The following is a 22,755-nucleotide window of genomic DNA, read 5'->3' on the forward strand; positions in this document are numbered from 1 at the left end:
ATCTGATTTCCAGTGATCCGCCTCAGGATGTGTTTTGGGACCTCACTGCTTCAGTGGAACATGAGCTGCCTGGATTTGCTCGCCAAATTGTTGTGAATAGGTTCCAGCTGCATTAATGCAACCCATGGCCTTGTTTATGTCTAATCTTCACATTTATGGTCATGTGCCTTGGGCTCTCTATAACTAATACCTAATAACATGCTTACTGGTGAGCATAATGGACTAAATGAGACAAAAATCAAAGTAAATGACCAGAATGATCATGATCAAGTAGTTCTTACTAAGAATCATTAAGTGCATGGCTTGGGTTTCCATATGCGAGGTCCCTTTAACTTGGCTTATGTGATATGCTCCCTGCTAGAGATGCTTGACTCACTGCATTTGTTTAAACTCTAAAACCCAGCCATTCCCAAGCCAGGCCCCCTGAACACCAGGCTTCTACTGCCCAGAGTTTTTCTGTTTACATTTGCTACTATAGAGACTTGGTTTGTTTCCGAAAGATGCACTTTAGCATTTGTGTGGTGAGCCACATTTGTTATATTTGAACCATATGTGACGTAAAGAAGAAGGGTAACCACTTGGCTTAGAGGGGGAAGGGTGACTTTTTGGGTTAGCAGAGATACTTCCTGCCAATTTAAAATGAGCTGGTGAGAGGTAGATGATGGCAGAAATTAAGTGTGTGTGTGTACATATATACATATGTGTATATTTTTTAGATGTCAGAAGACTAATGTGGATAGAAAGCTTATTAAACTGGACCATGCTGTTTTCCAGCCTTAAACATAAAGGAGAAGTGCTTTCTAAGAGTCTTTGTGGCTTGCTTTGGAGTTGAAAACGTATCACTCTTAACTGACCCAAAAGTGCTTCTAGGACCAGGCCTCATTCATGTCTTATTATAACTCAGTTCTATAAGCTGTGAGGAACCAAATAGAGAAAGTAGAGAAGAGCTTCATATGATAGTGGAGTGATTCGTAAATTAATAACACAGATGTTGATTTTTGCATGGGCCACAATAAATTATTTCCTTCATTCAATATACATATAATAAGTATGTATTATATAGGTGGATTAGTTAGCTCTTTCTGTATAACAAATTACCCCAAAACATAGTGACTTGAAACAGCATACATTTTTTTGTTTTGTTTTTTTGTTAATCCTTACCTAAAAATAGGTTTTCCTTTGCTTTTCTGAGAGAGTGGAAGGGAGGGGGAGAGGGAGAGAGAAAAACATCAGTGTGAAAGAAACACATCGACTGGTTGCCGCCTGCATGCACCCTGACTGGGGCAGGGAGCGAATCCACATACATGCCCTGGACCGGGAATCAAACCTGAGACCCTTCAGTCAATGGGCCGACGCTGTAACCACTGAGCAACCAGTCAGGGCAACATACACTTGGGCAACTACACTTACTGTCTCACACTTCCTGTGGGTCAGGAAACCTGCACATGGCTTTTCTGGGTCTTCTGCTTCAAGGTCTCTCGTAAGGCTGCCGTCAAGGTATCTGCCAGGCCTCTGGTCACATCTGAAGGCTCCACTGGGGAGGGATCTACTACAAGCATACCTAACTGTTGATAGGATTCTGTCTTTGTAGAAACGGAAAGCCTTGCTTTCCTGCTGGCTGTTGACTAAAGGCCAGCCTCAGTTCCTTGTCACATGACCTCTCTGACATGGCATATTGCTTCAGAAAACTATATAAGCCAAGAAAGCAATAAAGAGAGTCTACTAGCAAGACAGAAGTCACAGTCTCTTGTAACCTAATCACAGAAGTGGCATTCCAACAACTTTGCCACATTCTATTGGTCAAAAGCAAGTCACTAGTCCAACCCACACTCAAGGGGAGAGGATTACACAAGGTCATGACCAGCCGGAGGTGGGAATCATTGAGGACCATCTTGAAAGCTGTCTACCACAGTTGGTATATATATTCAAGTTTCTTTATTGTCGGATACAGCTTTTTCTACTAGACCAAACCATCTGATTGTGTGATTGTGAAACACTAACATGTTGACTGTGATAAGCCAAAGAATGCCCCCCACCAAAAAAAAGGAAAAAAAAGTCTATGTAATCCCTTACAGGGCATAAGGGACTTTACAGGTAGGATTAAGTTAAGAATTTTGAGATGGAGAGATTATCCTGAATTACCCAGGTAAGGCCCCATGTAATCATACAGGTCTTTATAACAGAGAGGCAGAGGATCAGAGGCAGAGAAGGTGATGTGATGATGGAAGCGGAGGCTGGAATGGTGCAGCCACAAGCCAAGGAATAGGGGCAGCTTCTAGGAAATGGGAAAGGCAAGGAGCAGAGGCTCTCCCTGGAGCCTCCAGAGGGAACACCAGCTCTCACTTGATTTTAGCCCCATAAGACCCATTTAGTACTTCTGACCTCCTGAACTGTAAGATAACGAATCTATGCTGTTTTAAGCCACCAGGTTTGTGGTCATTTGTTCTAGTAGCAATAGGAAACTAACACACTTACCAAGGATCTTGAGGAAACCCATTTGTGGAGCTTTTTAAGGAACAAGGGGAGGCACAAGGCATAGGACGACGGGCTTTCAAGGGATTTTCCGGCTCTCTAGTGATTCTGGAACAATTCATATATTGTACCTTCTATTTTTAGGAAAGTATTTCTAGTTCTCTTCAGTACTAAATTCTATCAATAGTGAACAGGTAAAAAATTTATTAGCGTTAGTTTTATGGGCCTCACATACTCTTCACAATAAAACAAAAGCATGGCATTTAGCAGAAGACACTAGGCTTCCATTTTTAAAGTTTGTTGCTTGTTATTTATTGTGCCGTAGGAGTGGAAATGTTGGCTGAGATGAAAGTACCTGGCACAAAACACTTTTCCTTCTTGTTGTTTCACAGCCAGATGTTGTGAAATTCTTTTGTTTTTCTTTTTCCTCCAGTGCCTGGAAACCTTGGCTGCTACAAGGATCATGGAAACCCACCTCCTCTAACTGGCGCCAGTAAAACATCTAACAAACTTACCATACAGACCTGCATCAGCTTTTGTCGGAGTCAGAGGTTCAAGGTAACTGTTCTGTGGCTATATATCTATAGAAACAGGTAAAGATGTAAAAATAACTTTAAAATATATATACTTTTTAAAAATATAACCTGTGAAGCCATACAACTCTATTTTTCTGCCAAGGAGAAGTTGGAGGAAGAGTAGGGCTTGGGAATGAGGAGTATGAGGCAGTTCTCTTGTCCAAAGACTGAAAACCCCCAATATCTGCATTCCTATTTGACTTCTGACAGAGTTATGTATTTCTTTGTGCCCGTGTATGCTATGAACAGGGACATCTCTGGCTCTATGGGCGATCTGGGAATAAGCCAAGGTAGTTAGTTGTTGCTTCCTTGATAAATTTAGGGGCCCATCCTGGACACCAGTCCAAAATATTTTCTTTTCTTCCTATCCATTCCTCTATCTGAAATTCATTCGTTGGCCATTAAGATTCAATAATGCTATTGTTTGTTATATAAAAAAATAAGAAAATTAAGTTGTTTCATTTCCCTCCTTCCCTTTTTCTTTCTTCCTCTTCCCTCCCTCAGTGTGTAATGACCTGTTGTAAGAATGGCACAAGGAGAGGTCCCAGGGGAAGGATGGGCTGGGAAGATGAGGCTGGTTGCTTTCTGGGGACCAACCTTGCCAGGATCCTTCGGTTCACTTGACATTCCTGATTGACACTTACCAAGTCCTGCTTCTCTATTGTGGCAGTTTGCTGGGATGGAGTCAGGCTATGCTTGCTTCTGTGGAAACAATCCGGATTACTGGAAGTATGGGGAGGTAGCCAGTACTGAGTGCAACAGCGTCTGCTTCGGGGATCAAACCCAGCTCTGTGGTGGCGATGGCCGGATCATCCTCTTTGACAGTGAGTATGCCTTGTGCCTGTTACTGTTGAAGACACAGGAACCGTTGGGCCAGGGCTGTGGTCGGCAAACTGCGGCTCGCAAGCCACATGCAGCCCTTTGGCCCCTTGAGTGTGGCTCTTCCACAAAATACCACGGCCTGGGCGAGTCTATTTTGAAGAAGTGGCGTTAGAAGAAGTTTAAGTTTAAAATATTTGGCTCTCAAAAGAAATTTCCATCGTTGTACTGTTGATATTTGGCTCTGTTGACTAATGAGTTTGCCGACCACTGGGCCAGGGGAACAAGCCTGCCCCCCACTTCTTTCCATGTATTATTTTATTCACTTGGCGATACTTGTTAAGCACCAACTGCAGGCCAGGCACTGACCAGACCCTGCCATACAGCGCTGAACAAGAAGACTCAGCCCCTGTCCTAGAAAGCAAGACATTCATTTAACAAGTAATTAATGACAGTTGTGTCATGTGCTTGAGAGACATGGCCTATAGGGAGATACTTAGACAACCTAGAAAAGATGACCTTTCCAATTTGATGTAAACACTGGTATAACTACTCAGTATCAGCTTTAAGATCCTCGTGTGTGTGTGTGTGTGTGTGTTTAAATCTGTTATTTTAGAGAAAGGAAAGGAGAGAGAGAAACATCAATTTGTTGTTCCACTTATTTATGCATTCATTGGTTACTTGTGTGTGCCCTGACCGGGATCGATACCACAACCTTGGCGTATCGGAATTATGCTCTAACCAACCGAGCTACCTGGCCAGGGCCTCTCTTGTTTGTTTTTCTAAAAGATTCTCTTGCTCTGGCTGGTGTGGCTCGGTTGATTGGAGCATCGTCCCATGCACTGGAAGGTCTCAGGTTTGATTCCCAGTCAGGGCACATACCTAGGTTATGAGTTTGATATCCCTGGTTTGGGCACATATGGGAGGCAACTGAGCAATGTATCTCTCTCACATTGATAGCTTTTTCTCTCTCTCTCTCTCTCTCTCTCTCAAAATCAATTTAAAAAAATTTTTTAAATAACATAATAAAATAAAAAAAGAAATGAAGAACTGACATGTGCTACAACGTGATGAACCAGACACATCGGGCCACACATTTTGTTACTCCATGTGGCCTAAAGAAGTCTCCTTAGCATTTTCTCTAATGCCAGACTGCTGTCAGTGGTCTCTCTCAGCTTTTGTTTGAGAAAGTCAGTTCACCTTCACTTTTGAAAAATGTTTCTGCTGGATATTGAATTCTGTACGGACAGGTTTCCTTCTTTTAGAACTTAAAAAAGTATTTCTTCTTTGTCTGTGGCTTGCATCGTTTCTAGAGATGTCTGCTCCAACTTTGTTCCCCTGCATAGAGGCTTTTCCCTGCTGCCTGCTTTCAGGGATTTATCTTTGTTTTTGTTTTCAACATGAGCTATGATATGTCTAGGCATGGTTTTTTTATGTTTATTTTTTAATTTATTTGCTTGGAGTTTGGTGAGATTCTTAGATTACTTTTCATTGACCTTGGAGCATTCTTAGCCATGTATTTTCTCTGCAAATATTTCTTCTGCCTTGTTCTCTTTTTCTTCTCTTTCCGGGACTCCAATTACATATTATTAGACCATTCGATATTATCCCACAGCTGTTGGGTGCTATTTTGCTTTTTTCACTTATTTTTTTCTCTGTTTCATTTTGGATAATTTCTATTGACCTATTTTCAAATTATTTTATTCTTTCCTCAACTTTGTATAGTCTGTTTATAAGCTCATCAAAGGGATTTTTTATCTCTGATAATTGTTTGTTTTATTTCTAGCATTTACATTTGACTCTTTCATATAGTTTTCATCTCTCTGCTAAAATTTCCAGTCTGTTTAAGCATATGGTCCATCTTTTCCACTAGGTCTTTTCTGTATTAATCATGTAGTCTCTGGTAGTTCTAATGTCTGGGTCATTTTTTAGTCTGGTTCTGTGGATTGTTTCCTCTTTCTTTTTTAAAAATTGAGATGTGATTGACATTATATTCATTTTAGGTTTGCAACATAATAATTTGAGATATATATATATATATATATATATATATATATGTATGTATATATCAGATGTTTTATCTCTTGACAGTTAGTCTTTTTCCCCCTCTTTCTTTTTTGCTTGCTTTTATTCAATATTTTACTGAATGCCATACACGATGTGCAAAAGAACAGCAGAGGCTGAGGTCAATAGAACTTGCCCCTGGAAAAGGGCAGGCCTGCGTAGTATGAGGACTGAGCCTTTCTGTCAGTGGTGAGCTGGGTGTGGATTTTCTTGCTTCTGTCATTGTCTTCAATGCACATCAGGTTTCAGATCCCTTCAGTGATGAGCTGCTGTTACCTGTGCTTAGTGTGGAGCCTGGGATGCCAGTGGGCTTCTTCAGTGTTCCTGCCCCACCCTCAGCTTTGAGCAGCTTCTACATGCCTGTGCCATCCAGGGGGTCTTCCCCTCCCTCAGTGGTAGATGGCCGTTGCCTGTAACTTGGTGCTATGCTCTGTGAGGTCAAGGGGTGGGGGATGTCTTGGTCCTCCTGTCCATCCTCAGTCTTAGGCAGGACATGTTACTGGGGCTCAGGGGTAGGACCTTTCCAGCATCCCTGCACCCCCTCCCTCTCCCTGGAAGCTAACCACTGCCTTGAATCTGTGGTGGCTCTTGGGAAGGAAAGCATTCCCTGCCCTGCTTTCATTGGTGCAGGATCCTGGGCTCAGGGCAACCTGGGGCTGGTGGCTTTTGCCTCTGCTCTTCCCCCAGAAGCTGATCTTTGCCTGGTTACTTTGGCAGGAAAGAGAGAATTTCCTACTCCCTCTCCCCAGGGCCAAACAGGTTTTGTTTCTGCCCTGGCTCTGGGAGCAAGAAGGTTTGCTGCCCCTCTCCCAGCAGCTTAAGGCTTTCTTCCTTTGGCAGGGGGATTCTGGTGGGTGCTGGGTGGAGGGCTGACCAGAATTGCCTGCAAGTGCGTGCAGACTCCTGTTGTGTCTGGGGCTCCAGACTGAGAGGCTAGCCCATACTCAACCTTTAGGGGTTTGTTGAAAATTTAGCTGCTTGCTTCTTACTTGCTTTTATGGTGGCTTCCTCCTCCTTGTGCTCTGTCAAAGATGAAACACTTTTGTGTGGTCTGACTCTCGGAGGAGCTTCTTACTGTTTAGAATTAAATTTCCTTTGTCTTTAGACCTCAGCTTTCTGACAAGTTGATAAAAGTTTTGAGCTTTTTTCATTGTTTGGATGAAAGCAGCATCCTCTTACTGCTTTCTACATCCTAAAGGGAAGTGGAACTCTCCCAAAGCTTTTTAAATCCTAGCCCCACACTCCCTCTCAAGGACGTTCACTTCCAGGACCGTGTTTACACTTCACCACATAAGATACAATCAAGTGGTTGTATCCCCTTCCTGGAACCTGCAAATCAAAAACAGAGTCCAGCCCTAACCGGTTTGGCTCAGTGGATAGAGCGTTGGCCTGCGTACTGAAGGGTCCCAGGTTCGATTCTGGTCAAGGTCATGTACCTTGGTTGTGGGCACATCCCCAGTTGGGGGATGTTTCCTTAAGGACTGATCGATGTTTCTCTCTCGTCGATGTTTCTAACTCTCTATCCCTCTCCCTTCCTCTCTGTAAAAAACAAAAACAAACAAACAAAAAAGAGTCCAGAGAAATCAGATGTGCTAATACAGTGATCAGAACCGAGTGAGTCTCCTGCAGGCAGAAAGTCAGTTCTCGTGTTCATCGTCGTGTGCATTGCTCCTCTAAGGTATCAGGGATGCCCCAGTGCTGTAAGGCCCTTCTTTTTCACGACTTTACCTCACCGAGTGCCTCCCTGCAAAGAGGGCCCGCTGTTTTATCGCATCTGTCCTCACACATTCATGCGATACAGGAGCAGGTGGTGGTCTCTCCAATCTCAAAACTGAAAGAAGTGAGAGGCCTGGAAGTGAAGGATCACATGCCCCAGCTGGTCCCAAACCCAGACTCTCTGACTCCAGCCTGGCCCCCACCTAGGCCACACCACTGTGCTGTGTTCTAATTCTAAGGTCTCCTGGGCAAAACGAAAAAAAAAAAAAGCTTCCACAGTCATTTGTTCAGGGTTTAAGTGATTCATTTGGTGATTTGATCCCGAAACAGAAGACAGTCTGGCTTTCTAGACTAAAAACAATATCCTAAACTGGATCACATTCAGAAGTTGAGAAGAATGGTTGTAACTGATTGGAAAATGAGCCCTGTGGCTGAGCTCAGGCTGAGGGCCGTGTCCTTTTGTCTTCCACAGCTCTCGTTGGTGCCTGCGGTGGGAATTACTCGGCCATGACTTCTGTAGTCTATTCCCCTGACTTTCCTGACACCTACGCCACAGGGAGGGTCTGCTACTGGACCATTCGGGTTCCGGGAGCCTCCCACATCCACTTCAACTTCACCTTATTTGACATCAGGGATTCAGCAGATATGGTGGAGCTGTTGGATGGCTACACCCACCAAGTCCTGGTCCGTTTCAATGGAAGGAACCGCCCACCTTTGTCCTTTAATGTCTCCCTGGATTTTGTCATTCTGTATTTCTTCTCTGATCGCATCAATCAGGCCCAGGGATTTGCTGTCTTATACCAAGGTAAGACTTCCTTGTGTGTCTCCAGCTCCTCTTGCACACCCTTGTGACCTGTGGAGCTGGGGCAGTTCTTGCTGGGAGGTCTTAGTCAGGAGCTACTGAGTTAACTTACGGATTTCCCCACCTCCCATTTCAGAACTTGTATGTTTCATGATACAGAAAAGAGGTGAAACCTGTAATGTTTGCCATGTTAGCAGTCCTAATGACAGTTTCCATGGGAGGGTTAAAAGAACAACCAAAAGAAAGAACTGAGGCTGATAGAATTGGAAGGCTCTAAGGAGGTCATTTGGTCCATCATCCTGTCTCTCAGGATCCAAGCCAACCACAGAAGATTGGTGTCCCATCTTTCTTCAAATCCTCCTAAGGTGGGGCCCCGCTCTGTGGCTCTCTAATGTGGGCACATGTGTTCCAGGCACATATCTTTGCCAGCACATGAGAATCACAGGGTGTCTAAGACCTAATCTTTGTCCTAGATGTCAAGGGCCTCAAGAAGAGTTCAGTCAGTGTGTGCTACAGGGAGTCAGAGGGAGGAGGCCACCCCACAGGTGGGACAGTCTTAAAGAACAGGTAGGATTTGGGTCGATAGATAGGAAAGACAAGGGCTTTCCAGGCAGAAGGAGCCATAGCTGCAAAGGCACAAGGGTAGGAAATGATAAAGTATTCTCAGATGGCCACAGACAGACCAGTCAAATGATTAGAAGTTGACAGTGCATTCCTTCTGCCTTATTCAGGGCCAGGGCCTGGCAGGCCAGTGGGGAGAATTACACCCAGAATTGGATCAGAGAAAACAGCCTTTCTACATAACCAGGAGCTCCACTATAGAACCAGTGCCTCCTCCTCCCTAGTTCTTCGTTGTCTTTATCAGCTTTCCCCAGTTAATTCCTTTTGATCTTCCAGCTGTTAAGGAAGAACCACCACAGGAGAGGCCCACTGCCAACCAGACATTGGCCGAGGTGATCACGGAGCAGGCAAACCTTAGCATCAGCGCTGCCCGGTCCTCCAAAGTCCTCTACGTCATCACCACCAGCCCCAGCCACCCACCACAGACCGTCCCAGGTAGCAGTTCCCAGACACCATCAAAGGGGGTGGAAGCCACAGAGCTTGAAGGCAGTGTCCTTGGCAGTTATAAAATCAGAGTACTCTTGGGTGTTTCCCATTCCAAGGCAGGTTGGGGTCCTGGCTTTGTCACCATGTTTGTCCTGGCCTTTGAGGGACACGTTCTCATTAGCTTGACTCCTTAGTCCTTAAGGAGAAGTGCTCACTGCCATGGAGACAACATGTGTGCCTTTTGTACATTATGATCAACCAGCTAATCCAGTGTTTTCTCACATTGAGAATATCTTTCTAGAACCCCAAGTTGTTGCTCCCTAAATTGGCAATTTCAAGAGCTCTACTTTTTCATTCATTCGTTCAAAAGATACGTAAGTGCTTTAATGGTACCAGGTGCTATTGTAGGCACTGGACTATACAATGAACTGAACAAATCTTCCCTCCAGTAGGAAGAAAAGACAAGAAGCAAAATAAAAAGTCAGATAGTGTTAAGAGCTATGAAGAAAAGTCATGCAGGAGAAGGAGAGAGAGTGGGTGATGGTCTTGTGGTTAAACTTGGTTGGGTACAGGCTTCCATTCTCTCTTTTCTGCCAAGGAAATTGGGGCCTTTGTGAGCTGACAGAGCTGCAGCGAATTGCTAGCAATTACCTAGCCTAGAGATTTTCAGACTGTACTCCAGGTCCCCGCAGGACCCTCCATAGAAGGTCAGGGCAGAGAGCCTCTCTAGTGCTTGCCCCACGTCATTTGTTTGTGAATCCCGATAGGATTTCACAGGTCCCACATCTCGTTCCTCAGGTGAGAAACTGAGGCCCACAGAGTCTATGTAACTCATTTGTGGTTGCACAGTGGATCCAGTAATAGAGACAGAATGTGCACCACCATTTTCGACTCTGAGTCCAGTGCATCTTGGACCGCACTGCCGGCCTGTCTCCACGAGGGAGCTCTAAAGCCAGGCGAGGTGCTCAGGAGGCTGGGACTCCATGCAGCCTGGCTCTTCGCTGCATTTGGCGGCTTTTCCCACCTGCAGGGAGCTCCTCGGCCAGACCTGCATCTCTGAGCTGCCAGTGTTCCCTCAGGGCTCCTTCTGAAAACTGAGCTCAAACAGTCTGCTGGGCCCTGTCTTTTGCAGGATGGACAGTGTATGGCCTGGCAACTCTCCTCATCCTCACAGTCACAGCCATTGTGGCAAAGATCCTTCTGCACGTCACATTCAGGTGAGTACGACAGAGCTGCCCAGTTCCAGGAGCAAAGGCTCAGAGCTCCTTTTCTACTAGCTTCATTTGTCTGGGTGGAAGCGTAACATCAGAACATGGCCCCAGAGTCCTTAGTCCCAGGGAACATATGACATAGACACTCCTCATTCTCTGGAGAGTGAAATGTACAACGGGACAGATTTCACTAAGGACTGAGTGATTGTGTTTGCTCCTGTATCAAATGATACCATTTCAAGGGGGATTGAAATAATCTGGGCGTATAAAACAACAATTTCCATTTTTTGCCTTGTGCTAGCCCTTGAAGAGGTCTTGATGCAAGAACAAAGATTGCTGGGATGGTACCAGGTATTTCCTAGTGCCTTCTAGAAACTGGAAAGCATTCTTAGGAAGAGAATCTAACATTTATTAACTGTTGCTTAATAGTCATTTTAAGGCAGTTATTTAAGAAGCTCACAGAAGCTTCGTCCTTCAATTCTGACCATTTGTGAAAAAAACATTTTCTTCCTTTATTTTGCTGTTCAGGTCTAGCAGTTCTTCCTTCCAGGAAAGGGGCTATTGAAGTTTGTGTGTTTACAGAGGGGGGCCCTTTCTAATTTTTTCTGGATTTCTACTCTGTCTTCCCTGTGGTTCCCAATCCAGCTCTCTCCATATTTTTTTTTTTTTTAGTTTTATTGAGATATAATTGATATATAGGCTATCTGTATTTCAAGGCCTTCCTGAATGTTGGTGTCCTGTGGAAGCCACTTTTCCCTGACCTTCTCACTAGCCCTCAGCCACAGACGTTTATACATTAAGTGACGGCTCCTCCATTGCCCTCTGAAGGCTGCCCTTGGTCACACTGGGACCACCCACACGCCTCTCCACCCTGCACTTTACATTTTTCAGTGGAAACAGTGTCATCATTGTTTACTGAGCCCACTCACATGCCATATATATATATATATATATATATATATATTTTTTTTTTTTTTAAGTCACAATTTACATGTTCTGGAAGCTTCTCGGCACAGTCCTGACCACGTGTCTCCCACAGCAGCAGGAGAGCAGGAGGCTTCCTATAGGGCCCAGCAGCTCACGGCACCCTGAGGCCCTAAAGTGCACATCGGGCTCCTACCTGACCCTGGAGCTCCTCTGCAGCTTCCCTGCCACACAGCATTGGTGCTAAGGCAAGACCCATTCCTGCAGAGTAGTTCAGCCTTAGTCCCGTTTTAACTAGGTAAATGTCATTTGAAGAAAGCATTCTTCTATTTAAAAAAAAATGAATTTGAAAACTCAATCTCTCAGTACAGCCCTTTCCAGATTTGAATAATTCTGCGAGTTAGCAAGTTCTTTGTTAAACTGAGCTGGAATCTGCCCCGCTGCACTCCCACCCCACAGGACGCTTTTCATCGGCACAATAGTCCTTCAGATCCCTGAAAGCAGCGCTTAGGTCTTTCCCGTGACCTCCCCTCACCGAGCGTCCTGTTTCATAGGTATAGGTCTCCACGCGACGTAGGCTGTTTGGGCTGATTTGTTCTGCTGGGCAGGAGGAACTCTTACGTTATTTCTGTTTGACAGATCACATCGTGCTCCTGCTTCAGGGGACCTTAGGGATTGTCGTCAACCAGGGACATCAGGAGAGATCTGGAGCATTTTCTATAAGCCTTCTACTTCGATTTCCATCTTTAAGAAGAAGCTCAAGGGTCAGAGTCAACAAGATGACCGTAATCCTCTTGTGAGTGACTAAAAGCTCCCCCGTGCCCAGGACAGGAGGTTCCTCTGAGCTCAAGGCCACAGGGACCACCTCTCCTGTGGTTTCCTCTGATGAACTCTTCCCTGCCTCTCCCTTGGCCTCTTCAGAGGCACCTGCCAATGGACTGGGAAGGGGCGCCCTGCTGCAGGGGCAGGCGTAGCCTGGACTCGTCCTGCTTCATCAGCTGCACTTCGGAGAGAAACTCGAAGTCCCAGGGTCTGGCCCTCCTGTGTGTGTGTGTGTGTGTGTGTGTGTGTGTGTGTGTGTGTGAGAGAGAGAGAGAGAGAGAGAGAGAGAGAGAGAGAGAGAGAGACTGACTCTCTCTGATCCAAGAATGGGGGTGTCAGGACACTGGGGCTGAGATGACAAAGATGGTTGTGTCCAGCACTGGGTTCAGGTATATCTAGATCATGGCCGGCAAACTGCGGCTTGTGAGCCACATGCGGCTCACGAGCCACGGTTTGCCGCTCTGTTGACTAGTGAGTTTGCCGACCACTGTCATATACTACCCTTTACCTCTTTGCACACAATATGCCACAATTGCCTAATCCTCACAGCTTCCAACTACACGGTAATATTTAGTCTAGCAGTGGTCAGCAAACTCATTAGTCAACAGAGCAGCAAACCGCGGCTCACGAGCCGCATGTGGCTCGCGAGCCGCAGTTTGCCGACCACTGTTCTAGATGACTGTCAGGTGGTGGGTAAGTGTGGTGTGCCTTGAGTCTTGCTTGCTTCTTCTCTGTTTTGTCCACACATAGATCACTTTCTCCTGGTCTTTCTGGTTTAGAAGAAGGCCAGGCAGAGAATTCTGAGGTTCTCTTGAGGGTTGGCCTGGCCCTCTGCTCCTGGGTATTAGCATCCCCAAAGCCCCAAAGAGGGCCCATGCTCTGTGCTGACTCGGGCTTTGCTCTCCGGCCGCTGGATGAGAAAAGGCCTTCCAGTCTTGGGCAGCCTGAGAATGAGGTCATCTGACCCCCATTCATGTCAAACCTGAAGCCTCCCATGTTTGGGCTTTTTCCGTAGCTTGGTGACCGCAGAGCAAGCTTGTGGAGTGGTCGTATAAAGCATCCACTGATTGACTCACACAACGGATTTCACTGAAAGCTTGTATAGGTGCTCGGTAACTTCTTGTTGGATTGGATTTGTCTGACCTTGCCCCGAACAGCTTGTGGTCCTGTGGCACCTGAGCCAGGCCCCCATCTCTCCATGATTCTCTACGCTGACTCTCAGTTCAGTACCAGGAATATAAGTCTCATGGCTTAGCATTTGGGCAGCATTTTGGAAGGCAGGGTGCCAGCAGTCCCCCCTTCAGCTGTCCCTCATTGTGAAAGAAGACGAAAACCCCTCACTGCGCCTATGTTCTCTGCAGCCCTTTCTGCCCCTTCTTACAGGCACAGAATGGCTTGGTGGGGAGGGAGAGGGCTCTTACCCAGATCCACACTACCCTGCCCCTGGTTGGGAGAGTAGAGCCATCTCCAGTTTAGAAGTGCCCACCACCCCCAGCAGGCTTTGTCAGCAGCAGTGAGCAGAGCAGCCTGGGCCTCTGAAGGTCGGGCCTGGGCCTTGGTCAGAACATGGCTCTCCCTCAGGCACTCGGGCCTTGGGCCTTGCTGTGCCTCTGGCCTCCCAGGTTCCCTCTTTGCAGCACTTTGCCTCGTCTCCCCAAGTCCCTGAGCCACGGCCTGCCACGGCCCTTCCTGGGGTTCTGCCACATTGGCAACCCGTCTGAAACTGGCTGCTGCCAGAAAAATGGGGCAGCTGGGAGGTATCCACAGGGAGAAGGGACACTTGGCAGCCAGGAGAGATGCTAGGAGCTGGAGGCAGAGGGGCCTTCAGAGGGGGAATGGGGCCATGTGTCCACAAGGCGGCAGGGGCGCTGCTCCAGGCACCACGTGAGACCCACCACAGCATGGATCTGCTTGGTGCTGTCTTCACGCTTTGATCTGGAAAGGGCCGTTTCCCGGGAGCAGCTGTCCGCAGACCCGGGGTCTGGAGACAGGTCTGTCCCTTCAAGGACCACTGGAAATATACTGACATGTGCAGTCTCCCTTCCAAGCTATTCCTGGCTTTTGAGGAATCTCTTCTCAAACACAAGTGTCAGGTGTGCGGTAACAAAGGGCCCTGAGCTGTGAATAGACCCACATCCAAGGGAATGTGGAACTTGGCAAAGGGTTCACCCAGCCAGCAGGCAGTGCAGCTGCCTAAGACTTACTCTGATCTCTGGCCTTTGGGACCACCCGCCCGCCCTGCTCACATCACACACTGGTCACAGGGGCCAAGCCCCAGGCCAGTGTGTTGTCTGAGCTGCAGCAGGATCAGCCCTTTCTCAGAGATCCTGGAAGCGCTGGTGACACCCCAGTGCTCTCCTTCCGGCTGGTCCTGGAACAGCCCAGTGCCGCCAGGATCAACTTACTGCCCAGGGAGGGGCCACGGGAATCCCAAACCAGCTTCAGGACAGCCTGGGGCAAGAGAGCCATAAATCGTCTCGGGCCGAACCTCCACAGACTCCTTGGCCACCGTCTGGCCATGTCTTGATTGGAGCCTGTCAGCAACACCCCACAGAGGGTCCCCTGTGGCTAAGTAAACGCCTGAGAAAGAAAGAGGTGAGGTGTGCCTCCAGGAGGCACTTGACCTTCTAAGACACTGCTTTAGAAGAGAGAAAGTGGGGGCTGGAGGTGATTGGAAAGGGTGACCCTGAGAAAAGCCCATTACAGATCACATAGCGGAAGCTGATGAAAGAGGAAGGGGGAGGGGCTCCGGGGACCACCGGGGACAGTGGCTCTGAAAGCATCCGGTCCACAGCCTCTGCCCTGAGGGGGGTGAGTGGAGGAGGCTGCAAGTGGGTGCCACAGGACCTGCGTGCCCTCCTCATCCTGTTCACTGTTGGTACCCAGGCCCTGCTTCTCAGCGTGTATCCCAACATGAGGGAGGGCAACTGCTCTTGTTGCCTCCCCTTTCCTTAGCCGGTTTCACAGTGCCCTTGGCCCCTCTAGAAGGCACTCAGTGCCCTGTGTTCTTCCCCATGTGTCACTGCTTACAGAGCAGAGAGGGAGTAGGAATGAACCCCGGGTACCTACCCCTACACCCCCGTGTCAGAACAGGGTATAAGCGAGGTAAGGTGATTGCTGTAACTTCTGAAGTGTGGGCTCTGGCTCAAGACTCCAATCAGCCAGAAACCCACAAAGATCAAAGCACTAGTGAGTGCAGCCATCCTGGACCTCAGGCCAAACCTGTGGGGAAAGGCCTCACCGCACGCCCCATCATCAGCTCAGGCAGGAGTCGGCCTGACCCAGCTGAGGATCTGGCCAGGCCATCCCAGCACCAGCGGGCACGCAGGCTGTCGCCAAGCCTCTGTGCATCCCGTCCGAGCACTTAATCCTCACCAGCACTTAGTGGACGGCCTCAGAGATCCCCGTCTGCCTGCCTGACGAGGCCACCCCAGGTCTCCCACAGAGCAGGCCCGCTCCACTCCACAGCCCAGTCAGCTGGCACCCCCTTGGGTTGCAAATCTCCTACTTGGCGTTTGATGCCGGCTGTTGTTACTACCTTGGGAATTGTTAACCTTTCACTTGTTTCTTCTGGTGTCTTTGTTTACCTTCCTCACTCTTCTACCTCCTGGCCAGGTCTCTCAGCTTAGCTGCCCTGGCGTGGGGTGTTTCTCAAACCTTCCAGCCGCAGCTGCCTCCCCTCAGGCTGGCCGGCTCAGGGGTGGAAGGGCCTCCCCCTCTGCCTGCAGACCCAGGGGGGTGCCCATTGCACAGGCTTCTGTCTTGTGAGTCCACACACTCAACGAGACGGAAGTGGGGTGTGGAGGAAAGTCCGAGGCAAATCTGCTTCAGAAAGAACGTGTCTTCCGGAGCACGTGGCGGGGAGCTGCCCGCAGGGGTCACACAGCATCCAGACCTGCCCACGTCCAGGCTCACCTTCCCGTGGGGATCTTGACTTTGGATGACAAGGCTTTATTTGTAAATATGCTCTTAATATGCAACTTTGAGAATAAAATAGAAACATCAAGTATTTTAAAATATAAGATGAAGTGTGACGCACTGTATACAATTTAATATATATTTTTAGGGTTTTGTTATTTAAGAAAATGGAATGTAATGGTACTTAACTTTTACAAAAGAGAGAAAAATGTTATTTTTACTGCCTGGAGAAAATAAATATTCTCATTGTTGTAGAAACGGATGGGCCCTGGCTCGTTGTCTTTATGGGCGCCCTCCCGAACCCCCGGCCAAGGGTGGTGTCGCATGCAGGGAGACCCTTGGCTCTTCCTAACCTGTGCCCATTCCAGGCTGCACCGTTGGCTCAGTTTTTCCCACGTGTCTCCAGGTTCCCCCAGGTCTCGCCACAGCTTTGACCGGCAGTGACCTTCAGCTGGTAAGATCTGAAAGAGTTGGAATTCCAAATGAGCACGCCACCCGGTGAGACGGGGCGGTTCTCGGGATGAGCACGAGGCTCTGCACGCAGAAAAACTTAGGTTTGCATCCACCTTGAGGTGGCAATCCACTTCTCAGCCTCAGTTTCCCCTCCCTGTAAATGTAATAGTATCTGTGCCCCAGAAGGCGATGAAGATTAAGTGAGAAAAGATGTCTAAAACACTCATGTAGTTATTATCCCATGTGGAATTCGTCTTGCCTTTCAGAGCAGCCAGTTCTTCCTCTGCGCCCCCTCCTTTGTAATAACACCAATGGAAGCTCCGTGTGAGTTGCCCGCTCTGCGCCCGGCACTCTCCTGTCAGGCGCTGCGCACACCCGGACAGCCCTTTCTGCAGGTTCTGTCACCCTGTTTTCGTCAGTGAGGAAACAGCCTCAGAGAGCAGCGTGGGGGTGGGAGTGGAGAGCACAGCCCTAGAGTCAGCCTGCAGGATTCAGCTCCCACCGCTCTTGCTGAGAGGCCAGGAAGTGTAAAACAGGGACACTTCGGAGGGTTTCGGTGGAGGAGTGACGTCAGATTCCTAGTTTAGTAGGATGGACACTTGCATTAGGAAAAACAGATTGGAGTGGGGTAAGACCGAGGGTGAGGAGGCCCATCAGAGCCTTGGAGGTACACAAATGAGAGACTCGGGGGACCTGACCAGGCCCCCAAACCAGCACTGGAGGGAGGGGAGAACTAGGTGAGAGTAAGCTGGCTATACCCATGGGCCAGGGGTAGGTACTCGGGGCCTGGGCTCACATCCCCACCCCACCACTTACCACGTGACCTTGGGCGAGTGACTCAGCCCTGTGTGCCTACTTTCTCATCTGTCAGATGGGGACAATTCAGTACCTGCCCATAGTGTTGTGATGGGTTATTATCTTAGTATAGTTTCAGTAAATGGTAGCTGTGCCTTGTTATTGTAGAGTAGAGGTGGGGGGTTAAGAACAAGGAGAAGTGTCTAGGATATAGCTCACATTTATTTCAATGTTTAATACTACAAGTGTACTCAAAGGTCTTTATTCAGAAGTCTGGTTATGTTTTGTGAGCAGAAATATGCCGTAGGAACCTGACTCCTGTTTATATCCGTTAGCCTATGGTAAAATTAGTTTCATTATACTTAGGTTCACGTAAAGTCGCAGTTTCCAAGAACCTATCAACGACGTTAAGTGAGGGCTTACCATAGTTCTCTGGCAGGCATATTACCTGGACATGGAGTTTGCGGCCCTCTCTTTCCTTCTGTCCTCTCCCCGGCTGACCTTGGCCTACACTACAGCAGCCAGCCCAACCCTGCGGTGGCTGTTGCAATATGATGGCCCCTGAAGCTTCACTCAAGTGTTTCTCTTCTCTGAGCTTTCCTTCTCTCTTTCCCAAGAGCTCTTTCTGACTTTGTAAAATGTTAGGTATAGTTGGTATACAATATTATATTAGTTCCAGGTGTACAGCATAGTGACTCAACATTTATATACTTTACAATGTGGTCTTCACACTAAGTCTAGTAATCACCTGTCACCAGGCAAAGTTATCACAATATTACTGACTATATTCCCCTTCACCTTTTCTACCTATTCTCCCCCCCACACCGCCCCCCGCCACTGCTGTTCTGGCAACCATCAGTTCAATCTGTTTCTCTGAGGCTGCTGTTTTTGCTGTGTGTTGTTTGTTCATTTGCGTGTTGTTGTTGTTTTAGATTCCACATATAAGTGAAACCATATGGTATTTGTCTTTCTTCATCTGACTCTCTAGTTCTATCCATGTCACAAATGACAAGATTTCATTCCTTTTTATTGCTGAATAAACTTCCATTGTGTGTGTGTATGTGTGTATCACATCTTTATCCATTCATCGATCGATGGACATCTAGGTTGCTTCCATATTTGGCTATTGTAAAAGACACTGCAATGAACATAAAGGTGTATATATCTTTTTTTAATTTATCTTGTTGAGAATATTACAGATATTCCCCTTTTTCCCCCATTACCCTCTTCCATCTGGCTCCTGCCCCACCCCAGACCTTCACTGCTCTATTGTCTGTATCCATGGGTTGTGCATATATGCATATGTTATTTGGTTAATCTCTGCATATATCTTAATTTTTCAGATAAATACCCAGAAGTAGAATTGCTGGGTAATATGGTAGATCCATTTTTGGTTTTTGGAGGAATCTCCATACTGTTTTCCACAGTGGCTGACCAATTGGCAGTCCCAACAGTGCACAAGGTTCTATTTTCTCCACGTTTTCACCAACACATTATTCACTGACTTTTTTATAATAGCCATTCTGACAGGTGTGAGGTAGTATCTTATGACTTTGATATGCATTTCCCTGATAATTAGTTGAGCATTGTTTCATATGTCTGTCAGCATCTGTATGTCTTTGGAGAAATGTTTGTTCTGTCCTCTGCCCCTTCTTTAATTGGGTAGATTATTTTTTGTTATTGAGTTGTATGAGTTCCTTATACAGTTTGGTCACCAACCCCTTAGCAGATATATCATGTGTGAATATATTCTGAAGGAAAATATCTTCATGGCTGGTGGAAAACAAATGGGGTGGCCACTGGTAAACTTCTTAGGGACAGCTTGGCCTGCAGCAGAAAAATAAATGCAGCCAGAATGTGCAGCTGCCCTGCCGGAAGCAGGACCAGGAAGAGCACCCCAAACCCATCTGTGTGGACTTTGGGCACCGCTGACCTTAACCTCATCTCCTTGTTTTTTGAAACCTGAGAGATTCGGACATTGTAAAACCCGCCCTCCGGGGAGCCCACACCAGGGCAGCACCAGCCTCGTCCTTTGTCAAGCAATCAAAGGCTCTTCTTCCTGTGGAGACGGAAAGGGCTGGACAAGGGTGACCTTGTCTCCAAGCTTGGAAATCACATGATCATCTCCTCTTCCCCCCTGGGCTGTGCGAGCCTGAAACTGCAGACAAGTCTTTGGGACTCTGAGAACTGGAGAGCTTTTGTTCCTCTGTGGCGGGGTCGGGTCCCTGTAGGGGATTGTTTTTGCTTGGCTGAAAGGGGAACTTAGGGGACAGAATATTTCAACCTCAAGAAGCAGCAACATTTGCTTGTAGCTGGAAGTCTTCGTTTCTGGTCTCCAGCTGTTGTCTGGAGCCACCAGGCCCCTGCTGAATGGGACTACACCCGGCAGCTGGGGGCAGGCAGCACTGGGCTCTGCTGGCCGTGGACCAGCCCGTGTCCAGGGGGCCCATCTCCAGGACAGCCCGGGGGCAAGGATGCCCGCAGCCCTCCGGACACTGGACACTGGGCCCTGGAATGAACCTGCTAGCTGTGGATGACTGGGCTGGGGAACCAGGCTCCACAGAGAAGCATTTTAGGAGGAAAATAGATCCAAGTCTGAGGTCCAGGCTCCCTCCTCAGGGGGAAAAAACAGAAAGGTCTAAAACAAGCCCAGGCTTTTGCAATTGAGAAGTTTCAGATTTCACTTATTTCACTCTTAGGAACGTTTACCACTGTCCCTGTTCAAATGAGGGCTTTTACAAACTGAACTAGGCGCCCACTATTTTGCACACTGATCGTGGGACTCTGTTTCATGGACTTGCCTTAGTTGCTGGTGCCACAGATGAATCGGATCAAGAGCATTCGAGGGGTATTCAAACCTCATATTTAACCTAATATGGGGCAGCTTTTTACGGGCCCCAGGGCAAGCTGAGGAAAGAGCTTTTGAATGTGCAAGGATGGTGATAGTAATGGCAATAACAGCAGCTAACATTTCTGCAGTCCCTACCAGTATGTGTGTGAGCCACTGCACTGAGCACTCAACAGACATTACTGAGTTCATCCGTGTGACAACCCAGCCTGGGGAACGGAGGCTCAGAGAGGGGACCCAGCCAGCGGAGGGCAAGGCCAGGATTCAGCCCGCTCCAAAGCCTTATTCCTGTTGCACTTCAGGCCCCTCGGGGCAGGCAGGTGGGCTCTGAGAAAGGCTCCGAGCCCCCAAATATCTCGCCCTCACAGATGTTGCCTCCACACAGCCCAGAAAAGTACAGATCAATTGGCCTGGGGCGAGGAAGGCAGCAAACCTACACTTCTTGCCCTACAGCCATGGCTCAGAGGTTGAGCGTAGTATGGACCAGGAGATCATGGTTCAATTTCCGGTCAGGACATATGCTCTGGTTGTGGGCTCATTCCCAGTGTGGGGCGTGCAGGAGGCAGCCAATCAATGATTCTCATCATTGATGTTTCTATCTCTCTCCCTCTCTCTTCCTCTCTGAAATCAATTTTTAAAAAAGCCTACACTTCCTGACCTATTGAGAACACAAACCACTTTGGTGAATATTATCAAGCCCCTCCACCAAAAGATCCCACCTGTAAAAATCTGCATAGAAATTCTGGAGATTTAAAGACCCCCTAAAACCTCCCATGGACTTTAGGTTTAGAATCTCTCCATTAAGCCATAAGCATGGGTACCTGAAAGTTAAAACTAGACCAAAGAGGATAACAGGAGTATTAATATAGTAACAGGACTGATGGATACATTTAACTGATCACTTATTAAGTGTCTGGCATTTATTCCAGGGGTTGGTAAATTTTTTCTGCAAAGATCTAAATAGTAACTATTTTACCCTTTTTTTTTTCTTCCTTAAAATATGTTTTATTGATTTTTTAAAATTTCTTTATTGATTACGGTATTACATATGTGTTATTTCACCCTTTTTGAACCATATAGCCTCTGATCTCTGTCACAACTGCTCAACTCTGCCCACACTGGTTGCTGGGGGCCAACCACTAGACCAGTGCCCACCCACTCAGACCTTCAAGGACCTCACCACTGCAAGTCCTGGAGCCATCCAGGTGACTCCAAGCGGGGCCGGGGGCGGGGGGAAGGCGTGGCAGCCACAGAACAATATCTAAGTAAATGGTGGTTGTGTTCTGATAAAACTTAATTTATGGACACTAAAACTTGAATTTTATATCTCTTTCACTTGTCACCAAATATTATTATTATTATTATAATTATTATTTTACCCCAACAATTAAACCATGTAAAAACCATTCTTAGCCCGTGGGTCATACAAAATAGGCGGCAAGCCCACAGGCCATAGTTAGCTGCCCCCTGCACTGTGCCAACCACTTTCACACGTCATGTTTAATGCTCACAACCAACTGTATGCATTAAACATTGTTATTATCCCCATTTGTCAGATGAGGACACTGAGGCTCAGGTTAAATAACTCATGCAGGAAGCACTGGAGTTAAACTTGACCCACCGTCATCTTGTTTACTTTCCTGAGGAACAAGACCTGGTGAGTTTGTGGAGAAAGGAAAGGAAAAGGTGCAGGTGGAGCGGGGAAGGGGGACCCTAACGCCTGGCAGCACTTGGCCCTGGGAGCATAAGGAGGGGCCGGAAGAGGCTCTTTGCTCGAATGGCCTGCACTGCAGGGGAGGGCGGCTGGTTTCCTGAGCTGTTCCTCCAGACAGAGACCCAGACCCCGGACAGCTGGTGGCCCTGACATTGTTTTGCGTCTCCCAGGTTCTCCTAATTATAACCAATTTGCCACCCTCAGCAATTCCTTGTTCTCCTTTGCCTTGTCCATGAGTTGGAACCGTGAGCCAGACTCCCAGCCAAACATTCAGCTAACATCACTTCCCTTTCCCACGTGGGGAGCCCCAGTCTCTTAGAAACATGCCTTTCTTCTCAGTCCCGTGAGGCGGGTGAGGCCCGCCCTTTTGCATGCTGCCTTGCTCAGCTGAGATCTCTTAGCAAAGAGAGGGACCAAGTCTGCTTAACTTTCTCCAACTCCCGGCCTGCCTGGCTGACTCAGGCTCAGGCAGATGGCTAAGGGTGGTCTTTCTTCTTGTTGCACTTCACCATTTCTCCGTTCCCACCTCACTTATGAGCAGCTTGGGTCCAAGGCTTTGGAACAAACTCTCTTTG

At 47.6% G+C, this 22,755-nt stretch overlaps 1 protein-coding gene across 1 annotated transcript in view; it reads left to right on the forward strand.

Annotated features, from left to right (window-relative positions):
* Window positions 1–21,797, forward strand: part of KREMEN1 (kringle containing transmembrane protein 1) — a 55,086-nt gene extending 33,289 nt beyond the window's left edge. The window contains exons 4-10 of the mRNA XM_080649651.1: window positions 2,906–3,030; window positions 3,718–3,871; window positions 8,119–8,451; window positions 9,346–9,504; window positions 10,628–10,712; window positions 12,270–12,426; window positions 21,547–21,797. Coding sequence (XP_080505777.1) covers window positions 2,906–3,030; window positions 3,718–3,871; window positions 8,119–8,451; window positions 9,346–9,504; window positions 10,628–10,712; window positions 12,270–12,426; window positions 21,547–21,609 — 1,076 coding nt within the window. The 3' untranslated portion in view covers window positions 21,610–21,797. The remainder of the gene's footprint in view (window positions 1–2,905; window positions 3,031–3,717; window positions 3,872–8,118; window positions 8,452–9,345; window positions 9,505–10,627; window positions 10,713–12,269; window positions 12,427–21,546) is intronic.
* Window positions 21,798–22,755: the final 958 nt, after the last annotated feature.

The sequence above is a fragment of the Plecotus auritus genome (genome assembly GCF_963455305.1).
Source record: "Plecotus auritus genome assembly, chromosome: 13".
Lineage (NCBI taxonomy): Eukaryota > Metazoa > Chordata > Mammalia > Chiroptera > Vespertilionidae > Plecotus > Plecotus auritus.